At 36.5% G+C, this 19,070-nt stretch overlaps 1 protein-coding gene across 1 annotated transcript in view; it reads left to right on the forward strand.

Moving 5' to 3' along the window:
• Positions 1–18,438, forward strand: part of LOC103261836 (unconventional myosin-Va) — a 104,877-nt gene extending 86,439 nt beyond the window's left edge. The window contains exons 28-33 of the mRNA XM_021713079.1: positions 400–408; positions 3,222–3,322; positions 8,395–8,593; positions 10,963–11,037; positions 12,310–12,403; positions 18,227–18,438. Of these exons, the coding sequence (XP_021568754.1) occupies positions 400–408; positions 3,222–3,322; positions 8,395–8,593; positions 10,963–11,037; positions 12,310–12,403; positions 18,227–18,438 (690 nt within the window). The remainder of the gene's footprint in view (positions 1–399; positions 409–3,221; positions 3,323–8,394; positions 8,594–10,962; positions 11,038–12,309; positions 12,404–18,226) is intronic.
• The last annotated feature ends 632 nt before the right edge of the window (positions 18,439–19,070 follow it).

A 19,070-nucleotide genomic window follows, 5' to 3' on the forward strand; every position in this document is an offset into this window, starting at 1 on the left:
TTTTTTAGAAAGCAGGATTTATTAAGAGGACAGAAAAATCCTGCTGGTAGGACCTGTAGGGGTTGCCCTAAAAAATATTTTATATGTACCCCTCATTTTTAGAAAAAAAAATATTTTTTTATAACTAGAAAAACCAAAACAACTCAAAACAAATTTCAAGCACTTGTTCCTGAGAAGGAAGAATTGCCATTACATAATATATATTAATGTCCACTTTATGCCTGTTCTATGAATATTAATTTATTTACAGAGTTCATTTTAGGGTAAACAACTCATGGTTATTTTTAAGTTAGCTTTTGTCTGTTGTGATGGGGACTCACTGATGGAATTTATTTGAAAAATTAAGAGTTTATATTGTTTTCTCCATATTTTTTGTGCTTGCTGACTGGTGATTTTCAGGATGACAAGGTAATTATAAGGTTTATAAAAATTTGTGGTAAATATTTCTATGTAATTCTAACTTTAGTTGAGAAATATCCCCTAATATATGCAATTCATGCTTTATGACCACCGTCTATTTTGGTATTTACAAATTAATTCCATATTGACTCTTTCCTATTTGGAAAGTCAGAAGGAAAACAATGGTAGTAGGTTCCAGTCTGGATCACAAAGGGTCTCCATGACTTCCAATTCATAGTCAGCTCTGTGATTCACTGCAGTAGTTCTGGCAGAAAAGCTATAAGCTGGGGATGGGAACCCTTAACTTGGGGTATACTCAGAAGCACATGCTTTCCTGAGCTCTGACTTCTACCAACCTGTGGGCTTGTTGGCTAAGGCTGAGGAGGAGTCTGAAGAGCTGCACACTATTCTTTACTGCCATGTTCATCTCCTTGAGTGTAGAGTCCATAGCCAGAAGGAAAAGTGGCTCCTGATGAAGTTGCAAAGTTGACTCTCTCTACTGTTTCAACTATTAAGTGACAGATACTGCTGGGATTTTCACATGATGAAACCCTTCTAGAGATTCTGGTTACTGGATTGGAACATATAAACTCTGAGCAGTGAGTCAGGAACTTCCCAACGCCAATGGCCCGAGTCTGGTTCCATCCCCTAAGCAGCGCTTTTTAACTAAGGTAGGCAGGATAAGGGAAGAACTGGCTGCTTGCTACCCAAGACAACAGTGCACTAAAAAATCTATCTTTCCCTTGGATTAGCTAATTAGATAAAGTCACCTAATTTTACTGAAAGTCCCAAATCATACCATGTATGTCTTCAGATATCAGAGGACATATATGGCATTGTTTTGATATAGAAACTTGGGTCTTTGAAAGTTATGACATATGAGCCTGAAAAATCTGAGTACACAAAATTTTTTTAAAATCTGTCTTTTAAAAAAAATATGAGGCCACGCTCAGTGGCTCAGCCTGTAATACCAGCACTTTGGGAGATCAAGGCGAGTGGATTGCCTGAGCCGGCAAGTTCAAGACCAGTCCGGGCAACTTGGTGAGACCTCATCTCTACAATAAATAAAAAATTAGCCGAATGTGGTAGTGTGCGCCTGTAGTTCCGGCTACTTGGAAGGCTGAGATGGAAGGATCATTGGAGCCCAGCAGGTCGCCGCTGGGGTGGCTGTGAGTGTGTCACTGCACTCCAACCTGGGCGACAGTGATACTCCAACTCAAAAAAAAAAACAAAATTGAAAATGCTCCTTTATAGAATAGAAGATATTCTTCCTTTCAGGAAAAGAGAAAAAAAATTATCTGTGAAATAGTTACTAAAATATTTACAAAACATAGCTAAAGAAATAGTATTTGTGGTATTTATAGGAAACATTTTTAAAATTCAGTAAAATATAAGCTCTTTATTAATAGCTTTTATCAGGCTATAGTTGATCTTTTCAAAGGATGCATCTATAAATTCACAAAAGGATAGCTTTAGAAGAAAAGTGATATTGTTTTTAAAGGATTTTTTTATACACAGTAAAATTTAAAAGCAAACATTTGTAAGTCTCTGGTTGGCATTAAAATTATCTTGGAACTGGTCTTTAAGATGATGGTATTGGAAGTGTATTCTATTAAGTCCACTTCATTGTAAGATCTGACTTTAGAACAGGCCATTGAGTTGTAAAGTATATTATTGCTTAGAAGGTATAGGGCAGCGATTCTTATCTCTTGCTTTGGTCTAGAAAGACAGATAGTAGCTGAACAAATGCGTTGTCAGATTTGACTGAAAGGGAAAATAAGAATGTTGGCAAAAAAGTTATTTTATTTATTTATTTAGAGTCAGGGTGACACTCTTTGCCCAGGCTGCAATCTGGGCTCGGGTTATCCTCCTGCTTCACCCTCTCAAGTAGCTGGGACTATGGGCACAAGCCATCATGCCTGTCTAATTTTTTATTCTTATGTAGAGATGAGATCTCATTGTATTACCCAGGCTGATCTTGAACTCCTGGGCTCAAGCAATTCTCCCACTTCAGCCTCCCAAAAGTGCTGGGATTATAGGCATGAGCCACTGTGCCCAGCCAAAAAAGTTATTTTCATGTGAAGTCATAAGTAATTCTAACCTGCCAGATGTTTATTTCAAAAGCTTATGTACCGTGCTATATTGTACCAGAGGAAAAAAGAATTGAGAATTGAGTAACAGCAGATGGTAGCTATTTAAAAGGAGCCAAATCTTTCATATATAGACAGATACAGATATAGATTTAGATTTAGATATAGATATGAGGAAAAAATGCTTAATTTTGCTGAAGCATATCATCTGCACACCACCTTCTTTGAACTGTTTTTATTGGAAAAATGAGCTTTATGTCAAACTTTAAGCATTTTATTAGGGCATTGGTTTCATTCAAACTGGTCAGGAAGTAATAGAAAGAATGGCATTGTACATTCCATTAAATAGTTGACTGGTTATTTTCCTAATGCTGTATATACCATATTATGCACCATATACTTTGTACAAAACACATATATGTGGCATATTTTCACATAATGTAAAAGAAGCATAGCCCATCAGGGATTTTATTTACAGGGTGGTGGTATTCTAGAATCTTACCACCTTGTAGTAGAGTGTTAGGGGTTCTCAAGAGAGAAACTGAAGTTTCCGCTTTTCTCTTAACCACCTGAGTCAAACTGTCTTCTACATGCACAGGGCTGGGGCTGATGCTCTAATGGAGCACAGGTGTGGTGGAGCACACCTAATAGAAAGACATATGTTGGCCATATAAGTGGCTCAGTGCTTTTGAGTTGAATCTTAATGTGGAAATATGTCATTTCTCCCCTCAGAATACAATGACAGATTCTACAATACTTTTGGAAGATGTACAAAAAATGAAAGATAAAGGTGAAATAGCACAAGCCTACATTGGTTTGAAAGAAACAAACAGGTAAGTTGATCCTTCTTTTATTCATTTTGGTTTAATTATATTTATGTTAGCCTTTAAGCCAGTCTTTTGTACAGTAAGCCAAAGTGTTTATGCATAGCTTTATTAGACATCAACTGGTTTTCAAAGGGAATCCAAGGTTTCTAATGTATTCCCAATTAAAATCCCATTTATTATAAAAGGTAGTATTATTGATGAAAGGTGTCAGGGAAGATATTATTTACATCAAGGGAAGATATTTCTGTATGTTTAGGGTCTTAGCCTTGGGGGGCTGCCTTAAGAGGAAAATCAGCTGCTCAGTTTGGACTGTCTTAGATAGTCACTTTCATTTATTATTCAGGATGACTATTTGTGAAGGTTTATAAGGCAACTGTAACTTTCAATAATTGAAACTTGGTGTAAAGAGAATGAAGAGGCAGCTGAAATCACATCAGTGTTGTCCATGTAACTAATCATTTTGTGGGACTAGGATGTGGAGAAGTTTAGGGTGAAGATGATCAGTAGACTGACACATAATGAATTTAAGGAGCCAGGAAGGCATCCTAGGAAAAAAATTTATTGGACAATTTAATACATAGACCTGTAGTCAGGAGAGATGTGTGAACTAACGTACAAATTTTGAAGTTGTCAGAGTATAACATATAAGTGTTGGCCATGTAACCACATAACATGTAACTAAGAGGAGACCATGTACAACTGGCCCTCCATATCCATGGGTTTCGCATTTGTGGATTGAACCAACCAAGGATTGAAAATATATTTTAAATGACATCTCTTCCTGACATGTATAGACTTTTTTTCTTCTTATTCCTTAATGCAGTACAACAACTATGCACAGCATTTACACCGTATTACATAATATAAGTAACCTAGAGATGACTGAAAGTATACAGGAGGTTGTACAAAGACTATATGCAAACACACACCATTTTATATCAGGGACTTGAGCATCCACAGATCTTGCTATCCAAGGGAGGATCTGAAACCAAGCCCCCATGGATACCGAGGGATGACTGTACTGCTTGTTTTCTTGTATGGTGAAGGGTGCAAAATGTTTATAAAAATATTTGGTTAAACTTAAATTTTAACTTATGAATGTAAATTATAAACACAATGCTTATGTTATTATGATTATTTTATATCTAAGAATGTGCTGGTATAGAAGAAGCTATATAATATCACACTGTTAATCCATCCACTCAGCTGTTCAATCACCAGATATATATTGTATGCTTACTTCATGCCAAATTTGGTGCCATATACTGGGAATACAGTAGTAAGCAAGATAAATGCAGTCCTTATGCTCACAGAGATTGTAGGCTGCTGGGGACACTGCTGAGAGGGTTTGGACTTTATTCTAAAGATTATGGAATCCATTGAAGGGTTTTTAATAGGAGAATGATGTGATGAGATTTGAATTTTAGAAATCTATCAGAGAACAGATTGCAGTGGAACAAGATTGAAAGCATAAAGACCAATTCAGAGGCTATTACTATAATTAAGTGACTGATTATGGTGACTTGGGCTTGGTTGGTGGTGGTTAGAAGTGAGATAAATGGGAAAGATGCACAAGGAGATGAGGTTAGCCTTGTGGTTTATTGGATGAGTAGGCGAGGAAGGGCGACACTGAGGTTTCTGCTATGAACACTTGGTTGATGTGGTGATGTCATTTGTGATTGTGGGACTGGGATGTAGAGAAGTTTAGGGTGAAGATGATCAGTAGACTGACACATAATGAATTTAAGGAGCCAGGAAGGCATCCAAGGAAAGAAATTTATTGGGCAATTTAACACATAGACCTGTAGTCAGGAGAGATGTGTGGACTAACGTACAAATTTTGAAGTTGTCAGAGTATAACAATACAATAGAAACCATATAGATAGGTGAACTCTCCAGGGAGAGATGAACTATCTAGATGGAAAATCGAAGAAAATTCCTTTAAATTTTTGTTATGTAAACATACCACAATATTATAGCGGGAGTAAAAACCTGGACTTTTAAAGTCAGATAAACTTGGGCTCCACCACTTACCGGCCATATAACCTCCACAGGTATCTTACTTCTGAGCCTCTGTGTCTACCTCTGCAATGTGACAAATGGTTTATATTGGGTAGCTGGGAGAACAAAATGAAATAGTACATGTGAAAGGATGTAGAATAGCATCTGACACTTAGCAAACACTCAAAAACTAATATTTTTATGTACTAGGGACATTATCATCAACATTATTATAATTACTTATTAATTGCACATTTCAACAAAATGTAACAAAGCTCTAATATAAAAGCACTTTTTCCAGGTCTTAAAGTTAGTTTTTGATGCAAAAAAAAAATCTTGTAAAAATTGTCATGAAAGCTGAGAACTTTGAAAATGTTCTTATTTATGTTACTTCTATAAAAAAAATGTTAAAGATTTTTAAGTGTGAAATCAGATTTTATTAAGCTAAAACATGTTTCTACCCATAAGACGTAAAATTTCATTTTGAAAGAGATTGTGAAGATTGCCACATGAAGGCAATAACTGAAGTTTTCATTCTAAATGTGTCATGATTAGCCTCTAATACAATACATGATATATACGATGACTCTGCGAGCTGAATAAATTATTAAAACAGAACGTCTTCCTCAACTTTCAATCATTTATTATTCTATAGGAAAAGTAGCTCCAGATCCTTGATGATTTTACTTTAATTCCTACCCATTTATGTATGATGTTACATGTTAGTCGTTTAATAAAAATAATTAACCAAAAATATTTTTGTGGTAACGTCCTAGAGTCATCTGTAATTAATTAAAAAAACTTATTCACTTATAAAATATTGAAAAATACTCTGTGTTGATGTTGACCATCATCACCTCATTACCATCCTGTATCCCTTTGTGTTTTGCATTGTTGTCCCTTTTGCATGGAAGATCATCTGCTCTGGATTGCCATGAAATGAATGAGGATGGAGAGCTATGGCTGGTTTATGAAGGGTTAAAACAAGCCAACAGGTTATATTTGTCTCCTCAAGATGGATGTTATTAATTTATTGTGTTTCTTACTAACAGTGGCCTCCTGACTTTAACTCCTTATTTTTTATGCATTAATTGTCTTCCTGAGTAAATTAGCTTCAGTAAAACTTAGAATATTCCAATGCCTTCTTCAAAAATGTTCTCCACTAAGAGATCCTATTAAAACTAAAATTGAATATGAGTTATTCCCCAAAGGGTGGGGGAAAAAAAGAATCATTTCCCATAAGTGAATGATGCTATCTAGACTTTCCTTCAGACACTAATTTGTGAAGATTTCTCTCTAGTTGCTGAAAGAAAAACAAATCTTTCAACTAGGGCACAAACTACTGGGGAAAGACGCATATTTATTACTCAGACAGTGGCTTCTTCTTTAGAATAAGGATCAATCTACAGGATATATGTGCCTGTGGCAGTGTGATTGCATTCTTTTATATTATCATGTTGTCTAAAAGCAAAATTAAATGCATGATTTGGCATTCTGTTTGATCATTGTGTAATTCAGATTTGTGAAACAGCCAATCAGGAAAGTTTCCTGCATTGCTGCAGTTCAGAATAATAACCCAAACTCAACACATTAAGTACATTTAGGGGAAAGAAAATAAAATTGAAACAGCAACACTTTTCTAACACAGACACTCATCTGCCCTAGTAATATTTGTGTCTTAATAATCTCATAAAATTTCATTTTAGGCCAGGCATGGTGGTTCATGTCTATAATCCCAGCATTTTGAGTTTGAAGTGGGAGGATTGCTTGAGCCCAGGAGTTCAAGACCAGCCTGGGCAACATAGTAAAACCTCATCTCTACAAAAAAATCAAAAAATTAGCCAGGTGTGGTGGTGCACACCTATAGTCCCAGCTTCTCGAGAGGCTAGGATAACCTGAGCCCAGGAGGTGGAGGCTGCAGTGATCTGTGATTGTGCTACTGCACTGCAGCCTGGGTGACACAGTGAGACTCTGACTCAAAAGAAAAATTTTTTTTCATTTTAGTGATTAAATTTTTTTTAACTTATATGTTTGTTCAAAGAGCTTCTGCTTCTTCTGCTTTGCTTGTTCTAATCATAAACTATTGTCATTAACCATGAGATGTTACTGGTTCAAATCTTTTTGAAATTTTGTAATCACTAAAATATCTTTAGTCCACTGTTAATAGTTTGCTGGCAATGACATCAGTAAGTTTTACCCAGCAGTTGGTAACCAAGGGGATTGGAATAAAAGAATGTCTTTCCTTTTTTCACATTAGTTAACTCTTAACCATAACCTTGTGTTTGGAAAAGGTTTATGTGTGGAAGTGGAGTGCATGGTTAAGGCAAAGGCTCTGACTCCTGTTCTCACTGCCATGATAGGGTCTGTTCTGTGGCACAGCTGGCCGTGTTTGCTCAGAGAAGCACTAACCTCTTCATTTGGTCTTATAACTATTTATGTCCTGAAACCATGTCTTGCTATGATTCTATTACTAATATGTATATTTATGGGGAGAGAGAAGATGCCAAATCTAAAATATATGTAGGGAATTTCAGAACTATCTGAATGGATTTGAGTAAATCTGTACATATTTCCAAGTAGTACTCCAGCCTTTTTACCTTTCAGAGACAGGAGTAGAATATAAAGATGGGACCCTAGTCCCACCCTCTGCCTGTAATTAGTAACTGTGATTCTTAAAGACACATTTAATTAGATTAGGAGTTTGTAATATTGCCCTTTATAGTGCAGAATTATATTGTGGCAAAGGTGTACTGTCTTTGCCAATTTAAATGTCAGTTTATAAATGCAAGCTAGATTAAAACTATGTCATCTAATTGACTTTTAAAGTCATTATTTCTTATGAACCTTTCAAAAGAGCTTAAACTGTCCCATTTCTTGGACCTCTGAGAACTTTAACCAATCCAGAACAACACAAATGTGGTAGCATTGAGTTTCTTGACTTTAATCAAGTCAGAGGATACATGATGCTAAAGCACTTCTGCTTTTCCTACTCTTGCAAGCAAGCATGAGACCTTGCACCCATCAGGCAGGGACTCTGGGTGTCATCTCCTCTTCCCACCTGTGTGGCTTCTCCACAGGCTCCTGGAATCTCAACTCCAGTCACAGAAGAGGAGCCATGAGAATGAGGCTGAGGCCCTCCGTGGGGAGATCCAGAGCCTGAAGGAGGAGAACAACCGGCAGCAGCAGCTGCTGGCCCAGAACCTGCAGCTGCCCCCAGAGGCCCGCATCGAGGCCAGCCTGCAGCACGAGATCACCCGACTGACTAATGAAAACTTGGTAAGGAGAGGTGCTGGGCCCACAGCTCCTCAGCAGGAGTACCTGGCCCTGCCTAACATCCTATTTTCTTTTTTATCAAACACAGCTTTTTCTTGCAGGGAAAAACTCACCACTCTACACTTGCTACCCTCTATCAGAGATCGAGTAAGGAAAATGTGAATATGTTTGTATAAACAAAAAAGGCACAAGCACAGGTTGTGTTTCTCACAGAAGATTCTTGAGTACCTGTACTCTTAGACCTGACTTGGAGGGTCTAGACAATAGCCCCCAACTACGTGATAGGCTTTTGATAGCCTTGAGGGTCAAATGATCTTCCTCCACTTCACCTGCAGATTCTCTGCCATTCTAGGAGGGTTGTTATGCGACTACCATGACAGAGACTGGGAACAGGCTTTGTTTACCTTTGGTCCCTAAGCAGCTATGCACTCTAACAGACAAGTAGGGGTTAGAGTTGAGGTCAGGGAAGGCAGTCAGCAGAACCAGGCAGGGGGCTTTTGGTTGATGTTGGATGGAATTCCCAAGTCACAGAGGAGGGGTAGTAGGATTCACATTTTCTATTCTTTTAAACAGAACTTGTCCAATAAGGAAATTTTTTTTTCCATTGCTAGGATTCTGAACCCTGGCATGGAGTTCAAGTTTTTTCTTATCCTTTTTTCTTGTTTCTTTCTTTCTTTTTTTTTTTTTTTAACTACATTCTAGAATATTTCTTTCTCAGTTGCATAACTTTTATTGCAGATTTATAGTTTTTTATCTACTTAAGTTTGACAAACAGACTTATTAAGAATTCCTGAAAAGTTGTAGTCTACATTTCTATATAAAATCTATATTATAGTACCAGCATGATTTTGAGAAAAGTTGTTTAGGACTAGTAGTGATTTGTGTCCTTTTTTTAAGTTAAGGCTTTTAATGACCCATAATAAAGTAGTTTGAATTTTCTCTGAAGATTTAACACTCTGAGTCTTCCCTCCATCACTCTATTAGTGATCATTTACATTACACATAGTTTTCCAGTGTCATTTTTTTCAACCATCTTTTATATGAATTAGAAGCAAAAACCAAAGGGACTCTTTTCAGCCCATCTTTCTGCATGAGGCTCTATCAGGGGAATGAGGGAGGAGGGCGAGGGCAGTGTGTGGACTCTTTCCCAAGTGACTGAAATCTCACTAATTTGTGGGGGAAATTTTCTGAATCATAAAATATTTTTGAAATGTCATTTTATTGCTTTCAAGTCATTGTTGCTTAAATTAAATTAACAATGCTTTGATGACTAAGTATGATAAATATACTGAGTAACATAATGATTGATTGATCAGCATACAAATTCTGTGCTTATAAATGATTGTCTTAAAATACAAGGTGAAACCGTGAAATTAAGATGCTTCTGTGTGGCAGATTTCCAGAGTTTTTCCACTAACTTGGCCAAGTATTTCTCCTGAAACTTTGTTTGCAGTATTAATTTTCTTAGCAATTTTTCATAGCTAGTACAAAAATAGACTAAGCCCCCACATTCTAAGTTGGTATAGTTAATGAGTTTGAGTTTGGGGAAATCCCTTTATAGATCAGCTGCTTATCCTTCCATTACACTGACTACGAATTCAGGAGGATAGATTCAAACTAGAGTCCAGGAATGATGGACCTTTTCAAAATCGTTATGGTTCTCAATCTTAATTGTGCATGTCTTTAGAAAACACTTGAGCAGAATATTAAAGCAGGAGGGAATCTGGGCTCAGAGCTCTTGGTAACTCTGCCTTGCATAACGTCCACCCACCTACCTACCGCCAACACAAACATAAAATGATTTTCCCCTCTGCTGGTGACAGTCTCTCAGGCCTCCCCCATGCTTTCAGGGAAGGAAGTCACCCAGCTTCTCGCCAGCTTCTCCAGCATCCTGCAAGAGTGCTTACATTGCCATTATTCTCACTTGTGTTTTATTTGCCTCATCTTCTCTTGCCTTTACTGCAGGCACTTAAAAAGGTGCAGCAACTTGTGAGCATCACGCATTGGGGAGGCTAGGAGGAAAAGGCAGGAGGCTTGAGGCATGAAGGACAGCCACAATGTGGACAGTTGCTGAATGATGGCATCCTGGCCACAGCCTTTTTCCTTTGCTCGTGCAAGAAATACCTGCACATAGATTAGAATTATCTGTACTAAAAAGATAAAAGGGTAATAACAGGTGACAAGTCAGATCCTTTTGAGTATATATATGTGTGTGTGTGTGTGTGTGTGTGTGTGTGTGTATACACACACACACATACATATACATATATGTTTCACTATGTTTTAATATTTTTAAATTGATGTTACTGAGAAGTAGCCTTCCCCTCAAAGACACAGAGAAAAACAAATATCCATTATACCTGTTTTTTCAGTATTTTGAGGAATTATATGCAGATGACCCTAAGAAGTATCAGTCATATCGGATTTCACTTTACAAACGGATGATTGTATGTAAAACCATAGTGCTTTTCCGTTGTCTTCCTTGCTACTTCTAGCCCTCTATAACTGAAGAGCACACTGCTGCCTGCTCTTTCCAAGGAAATATCTTCAAAAACTTTCACAAAATCTGTTTCTCCCCACAGCTGCCTTTTAACCAGTGGTATCATCTCTGCCAGTGTCCCATGTCCACTGTCACGTTTGATTTGTTATTAACACTAGGCTTACAGTGTGATGGAAGCAAAGTGTGATTTGAAAGATCAAATGAAATTCAAGAAGCATACCTTAACGCTTTGAAATGTTAGCAACTATTCCCTTTGAATCATTGGCCTAGTGTCTAAATCTACTCCTGTCTAAATTGGAAAATGTATGAATATTTGTATTTGTACTGCTTGCTTTCTGCATAACCTGAATATCAACCAGAGACATCACTGATTCATATCCTTTCCAAACTCTTTCTGAGCCTGTTCTTGTGTACTCTTTCTTTTTAATTAGTGACTCTTTAACTATGCCTGTTGTTTAAGAGAATTCTTTATTAAACAGAGGACCAATATCACAGACTTTTGACCCTTCCCCTTAAGTGTAATGCTTTTGTTTTATCTTTTCACAAAAAGTATTCATAATTACCCCCTTTTTTCTATGTAAGCAAAATAATGTCACCTCAAGATCTTATAGGCACCTTATACCACCTGTCTCTTTGGTCCTGGGTAAGCAGACTACTCTTTATCCTGTTCTCTGTGATTTTTTTCAACTTATCTTTTAATTCCCAAAACTTAACTCTCCTTATATTTCAGGGCTAATTTTAGCATCTCCACGGAATGGGTTTCATAGAGACAGTGCTTCACACACATGCAGTGTCAGTCCCCACTGAAGTTTAACCATTCTTAAATCTTCCCACAGAACTTTCTGTGCATTCATCAAAATTTATTAGTGCCTAGTCCCCCTTTAAAAGAAAGCATTCCACTGTAATAACAGTACATTTTACAAGCATTCAGTTGTTTCCCCCCATGGAATCTACTAGAAAAGTCTCCACAGTGAGCCTGCTATCCATCACGCTGTACAGGTTTTTACTGCTTTGTATATTTGAACATGTGGCTTTTACTGTAGCTGTATGTCCCATGCCTGCCAGTTTTCGCCAGGTGGTAGCTCCACCAATGAGCTTTTCTGGAGCTTTTATGTAAAACTAACAGTGCCATTTTTGTGATTTTGTGTCTGCTTTCCCTTGGTGCATTTTAGAAGGCCTGTTTTGATCTTCTTGTTATATTTCTCATTTTGATCTTTAGGATTTGATGGAACAACTTGAAAAACAGGATAAGACTGTTCGGAAACTGAAAAAACAACTGAAAGTATTTGCCAAAAAAATTGGTGAACTAGAAGGTATTTAAACATGTTTTTAATGACAGTCACTGAATCTTGGTTTTGTTTTGCTATTTGAATGGCCTAACAGAGGTTTGCATGCAAATATTAGGGATAATAACAAAAAATGACTTTTGACAAACCTGCCCTCTGTGGAGTGGAAGTTTCCATTTCTAGGTGAGCAAAAGTATTTTTTTCATGGTAATAATAATTTATAAAGGAAGAGAATTCATTCAGCAGTCATCTAATGAATATCTTCTATATGCCAGGCACTGTTTTAGGCAGTATAGCATAGAGGTTGAGTGTGGTTCTGGAGTCAGGCTCCTGGGGTTCAAATGCCAGCTCTTCCACTTATTAATCATATACCTCAGTTTTTCCACCTGTTAAATGGGAATAATAATGGCATCTCTGTGACATGGTTATAAGGTTGATGAGTTAATATGTGTAATATACTTCAAAGAGTTTCTGATACATAGTAAATGCTATATATAACTTAGTTATTAATATTACTATTCTTCTTAGTATTAGGGATACTAAGATGAGTAAGACAGAATCTCTTGTCCTCAAAAAACTTATAGTCTTATGGAGAAAAAAGAGAAGTAGATAAGAAAAATATGAATTATTATTATAAATAAATGAGATTTTTTTAAAAACATAATTTCTATATGATGATGGGAAAACTTCTTAGGAAATAATCAAATATCAGTTGTTATTATATACAAATGAATCTTGTATATTAATGTGTTTGTTTATTCACAGTTGTAGGTGCAGGGATCTAGCGGTGAACAGGACTAGAGCCAAATTCTAAGCTTATTCTAGCAACCCTGTCACTACTCAAGAGGTTTTATAGATACTCTTTGGAATTGCCTTCACATCGATGCAAATTGTTATCATTTTGACTAAAAATGATACTACTCAGCCTGACTACCCATCTTATTTCTCAGTGTCCCTCTATATGACTCTTGCTTGACTCAAAGAGTGAAGATTCCCCATCATGGGAGATGTTCATCACTGGGGAGTCTATCATGATTAACTCTAAGTGGAGGAATAGTTTTCATTCCTCCAACATGCCAGGTCTTGTCATAAGTGTTCCTTTTGTCCTTCTTAGCCTTTGAGACCAGATTCCTATGTCACATCCTTAAGAGCAGCTTTTCCTGATCATCCAGATAGGTCTTATGACTCTGCCATCTGTGAACCACAATTTGGGTCACATCTTTTGTGGTTTTTACCATCATATTTATAGCAATTTTTCTGTTTGAATTACTGGCTTCCATAACAGACTAGGAGCTTTTTGAGTAGAGGAACCACCTCTTATTTCCCTTTGCTTTCACAGCAAATTTATCATATTCATTCTATAAATGTTTGAGTGAATAAATAAGTTTTAGAAATATTTAGAACACGGCAACATGGATATTTACTTTGAAGAGGATATCACTCCCTTGAATATACAAATACTGAAGTACTTGTTTAAAAACCAGAAAGATGGCCATTGTTCTGTTAAACTCTGGTGTGTCCACATTGCTCTTTGAGCTATGCCCACCATGTTTCCTAGCTTTGGCCCCTTCCCCTACTTTGGGGAATGAATCTCCTCTCCCTCTCTCCCTCTCCCTAATTTACTTTCAAAATAAACTATATTTTCTAATCTAAAAAAAAAGGAAAAAACCAGAAGGATTACTTTGTAGTCATATTTTATATATAATCCTTTGGCGTTATATAATTCATGTGTTACATTAAAACTTTTGAATGTCCAAATCACATTATAGCCCATTATAGCATGGGCTATAATGTCTATTGGCAGAACTTAAAAGTCTTTATTCAGAGATCTTTCTCCATTTAACTCTGCACTAATTATATTATGAGATGATAATCAGACAGCAGAGTATTTGCTTGAAAGAAATTGATTTTTTGGGTCAAATTCCTAATATTCCTTTGCCATACTTTAAATTTTGATAAATAGGAGAGCCATTCATTATTTTACATTTTTAATCATCTTTCTTTGATAAACATATTTTTAAATTGAGGAGACAGGTTAGAATATTCTAAGATATTGCTAATTTTAAACCTATCAATCAGAATTCAACTTCATCAGTTAAACTATCCTGACAGCTATCAAACTATAAGTAGCATGTGGTCAAATAAAAAATACATTATAATAGTTCTTAAGAAAGCTTACATTTTGAGTGATACATATCTAGAAGATAAAATGAAATAGATTTCTGTGACTTGGGTGCTTGCTGAGTGCAGTATTCCTTGCTTCTCCTCCAAATTAGTGAGTAAAAGTAAAAAGCTCTTTTAACACTTTTCTCTTCATCCCTTATATCCCTGTTATACAAAAAATACCTGAAATTTTATACAACAAAGTACCTTCTAATAACTAAGAGTTTTCTTATACTTTTTGATAAAAGATATTGCAACACACTTAAATCCTTTTGGTTTAAAATTGCACAACTCTTGCCTCCTCCTATGGGCTACATTTAATTAAGAAAACTTTTTTAGAAGCCAACAAAGACTTTTTTTTTAAATGCCAACATATATAATTTTTTTGCAGAAATCATATAGCTAAATGAAGTGTTTCAAGATTTGATCTTCTTTGCGCTATATTTTAATCCAGGAGTGGGTGTTCCATGTGAATTTTCATAGAATCAAGAAATTTAGACCTGAAAAGATTCTAGAAATCAGTTGATTATTTCAAAAGAGAAAAAAACTAAGGTTCAAAAAGTATAAATTACTTACCCAAGTTAGATGAGAGGACTAGAGGCCAGGTGTTCTTAGGGCCACTGATTTCACTTCTTTGTGCCATATTTTCGCATAGAATTTTTCTCCTTAGTAGGAATTTATTTGGCTGTCTTAATTAAATCTGAGATCAAGATCTTCCTGGTGCCAATGTGAAGAAAAGTAATTTTTAAAAATTTTTTCCAATTTCCTTTCCTTTTCCAGGACAAAAGGGTTCAGGAATATTTTTTTTCAAGTTTGTAAAGAATCTAGAAAAGGGGCTGGGTGCAGTGGCTCACACTTGTAATCCCAGCATGTTTGGAAGGCCAAGGTGAGAGGGTTGCTTGAGACCAGGAGTTTGAGAATAGCCTGGGCAGCATAGCAAGACCTCGTCTCCAGAAAAAAATAAAATAAAAAGAACCTAGAAGATGAAAATAGAGTCTTGCTTTGGGTCTTTCCAGAATGTTGTCTGTGTTAGATGGAGCATTGGGCTGTCTCAGTTCATTTGTGCTGCTGTAACAAAATGCCTGAGACTGGGAAATTTATAAAGAACATACATTTATTTCTCACAGTTCTGGAGGAAGGAAGGCAAAAATCAAGAGGCCAGCAGGTTCGGAGGGCCTAATCTTTGCTTCCAAGGAGGTACCTTGTTGCTGTATCCTCTGAAGGGGACAAACACTGTGTCCTCATGTGATAGAAGGTAGAGGAGCAAAAGACCTAGTTCCCTCTAGCCCCTTTATAAAGTCGATAATGTAATGCATGGGGATAGAGCCCTCATGACCTAATCACCTCCTAAAGGCCTCACCTCTTAATACTATTGCTATAGGGATTAAGTTTCAGCATGAATCTTGGAAGGGACACAAGCATTCAAATCATTGCAACTGCCAAGATCTCTTGAATATTTGAAAACTAGGAAGGTGTCCTGGCTTATGTCTTTCAGGTACTATTCATGATGCTGCATAAAGGTTGACATTTTATTTTTAGTAATAGATAATATTGTGAAACAAATCAAGGTTATGTTGAGCTAATGTCTATATTTCACTTATAAGCTTTTGTAAAGACTTACGTCCCTAGGGAGATTTCAAAAGAGAGAAAAACTTAGTGATATTATAGCAAATTTTGTCTGACATTTTGATACAGAACCAAAAATATCCTGGTCAGAGATTTTGCAAAAGGAAAGCAAAGCTTTGTTTTAAAACATAAACTTTCTTAGTAAAAATAATCACCATATTTCATAAATTCTGAGGTGCACAATATTTCACATTTTAATCTCTCTGAAATTGGGGATGTCTTAAAGTTGTTGATGGGTTATAGTTTAATCAGCAGTGTTTTTTTCTTTTTTAATGTTATATGAAATGGTGTAGCTCATAATCAATGGCATCTCAGAACTGATAAAATCAGCAGGGTTAAAACATGTTCTTTGTGTTACATGGAATCCAAACATGTGCATTTATTGATGAACCTAATATGTTGAACTTGTTTCCTTCAGTTTCCCTTTTTGGAATTATCTCTGTGGCTTTTAAGTTTTTAGAAACATAGGTGGCAGGAATTTTCTTATTTTGATTTCTACATACAACAGCAGTTTCACGAGCTGTAGAGGCCACTCTGCTACTTCAGAGCGCCTTGTGGCTTTGTGTTTAAACTGATTCCAGAAATAATTTATGTAAAGCTAAACAGTTTGAGTCTCCTCTTCTCTTGTATAGTGGAATACATTTTACAATCAGTCCTGTGGTTTTCAGACTGCATTATGCATTGAAGCACCAGGTCATGGGAGATGTCTGTCGCCCTGATCTGTCTATTCGCAATCTGACCACTCTTTAGATATCATAGTGTTGCTGGACGGTGGTGACTTTACCTAAACCAGATTTTCAGCGCAGATAGTTCCAGCGTGTGATGCTGCAACATGAGGTGGATGGTGTGTCACCAGGCTCCATGCCTCATAAGCAAGAGCACTGGCAGGTACTGACGTTCTCTGTGATAACCTCTTCCTGTGGAACTGGCTTCTCAGAACTAACCAGGAAATTGCCCAGAGTGACACAAGAAGCAGTACTGATACCTCCTGGAGCAGATTAAACTTTCTAATGTTTTTGCGTCTGGTCTGCATTTTGTTTGCAAAATTTGGTCGCAATCTCAGAACTCCAACTTAATCTGCGCTTGAACAGATTTTTTAACTGCTTCCCCTGCCTTCCTGTAGATAAAAGGATAAAAACCCTGGTTAACTTATATATCGCCTTACCTTTCCTTGCATTTCCCACTCAATTCCAATTTTAAGATGAAATTGGAAACCTTTTTTTTTTTACCTTTAGCATAATTCTTCTCTAACTGCTGCCACTGACAATAGTGACCATTTTTAACATTTGAAAATGTTGTTATTCAATCAGTGATTGCACTTTAATGGTTGCAACTTCATGGTAGAATTTTTTTAAAGAAACAAAAAACAATATTTAGGAAATCATATTAAATAGAGGTATCTTATCTGCTCATTATTTCTCTGGGAATGAGGCATAGCAGGAGAAAGTTAGATCTTTGCCTTATGAGGCCTTTGAAAAAGATAAAACATTTTCATACCAACTAATATGAAGAAATACTATCTTACCCAGATATCTTGATATGGTTTGAGCTGATTGTAATAATGCATTAAGTAAATGTTCTTTTGTGTTTAATGATGAGATTCACAGAGCTAAAGGTGAGGGGGAGTCTTTTATGTTATTGCTATCTCTTTATAGAATATTGGGTTTTCTTCCATGAATTAAAGTCCAAATATATTTAACCACTTCTAATTGATATCAATTAGCTAACAAATATGTTAAGCTACTTACTTTTGGGACATTTAATTTTACTACAAAGTAAACCTTATTATACAGAAAACTTAAAGGTTTTGCATCAGGTAAGGTTATTTTATGTTAATGGTAATCAGGCACTAGTGGCTGTTATAGTAGTATTACCATATAATTTTGCCATCTATCCACCCAATTTTAGCAAAAAGTATATATATTTTAAGAAGAGGCAGTTAAGTGGCAAATAAGACAAGTTTCTGTTGTTGCAGAGTTCATTCAAAGTTATAGGAGCATGGAACACTCTTATCTTTTCTATCTGGAAAACATTTTTTCTCCTTTCTTGCTTCTCATGAAGTGGGCCAGATGGAGAACATATCTCCAGGACAGATCATTGATGAACCCATCCGTCCAGTCAACATCCCCAGGAAAGAAAAGGATTTCCAAGGAATGCTGGAATACAAAAAGGAAGATGAGCAAAAACTTGTTAAGAACCTGATTCTGGGCAAGTATTTTCTGCATGGGATAAAAGGTCTTTCTGATACATGTGTCAATGGTGGGAAAAACTAGTCACTAATTTTTTGAAATATTCAATACCAATTTCTTGTCCTTTCTACATACTGTGTATTCTAGTGCTGCAGTTAAAATCCTGACCACCCCAAGCTTCATCACAATGCAAGGGCATGTGCCTCCGGCATACTTATAAGGATCCCTCAAGGCCAGGACTTCTCAGCCCTTGGCAGTTAAATCAGAATCTCTAGGGAGAAGAGTCTGGCATGTCTAGTTGTTTTTTAAAAAAAACCTCAAGGGATTCTCAAGTGTTAACACAGGTTAACTCTACTGCTCTAGGCCATTTAGGTTCCTGAATTTCTGTTTTTCCTTACTTCCCTGAAAGTTTTACAACTAAATAGGTCAAGGACATTAGTTCCTTAACAGGGAAAGAATAAAAAAATCAAGGAAAAGATTCTAACAAAGGAAGGAGCGGACAGGACAAATGAGATAGGAGTGGAAGAAGCACTTCGGAGCAGCATAACGCCTTTGAGAACAGGTGCGAGCCCACTGACTCTGCAAGAAGACTTTTTAGGGGATGCTGGTAGAGGACTAGAAAATGCACACACCATCAGTTGTGAACTGAAAAATCTAAAGCCTTTCCTTTCAGCCTTTGCATAGTATTCCTCTCCTCGGGTGCCAGTGCGACAGGA

The sequence above is a fragment of the Carlito syrichta genome, unplaced genomic scaffold (genome assembly GCF_000164805.1).
Source record: "Carlito syrichta isolate Samal-C Ts95f unplaced genomic scaffold, Tarsius_syrichta-2.0.1 Scaffold304031, whole genome shotgun sequence".
NCBI lineage: Eukaryota > Metazoa > Chordata > Mammalia > Primates > Tarsiidae > Carlito > Carlito syrichta.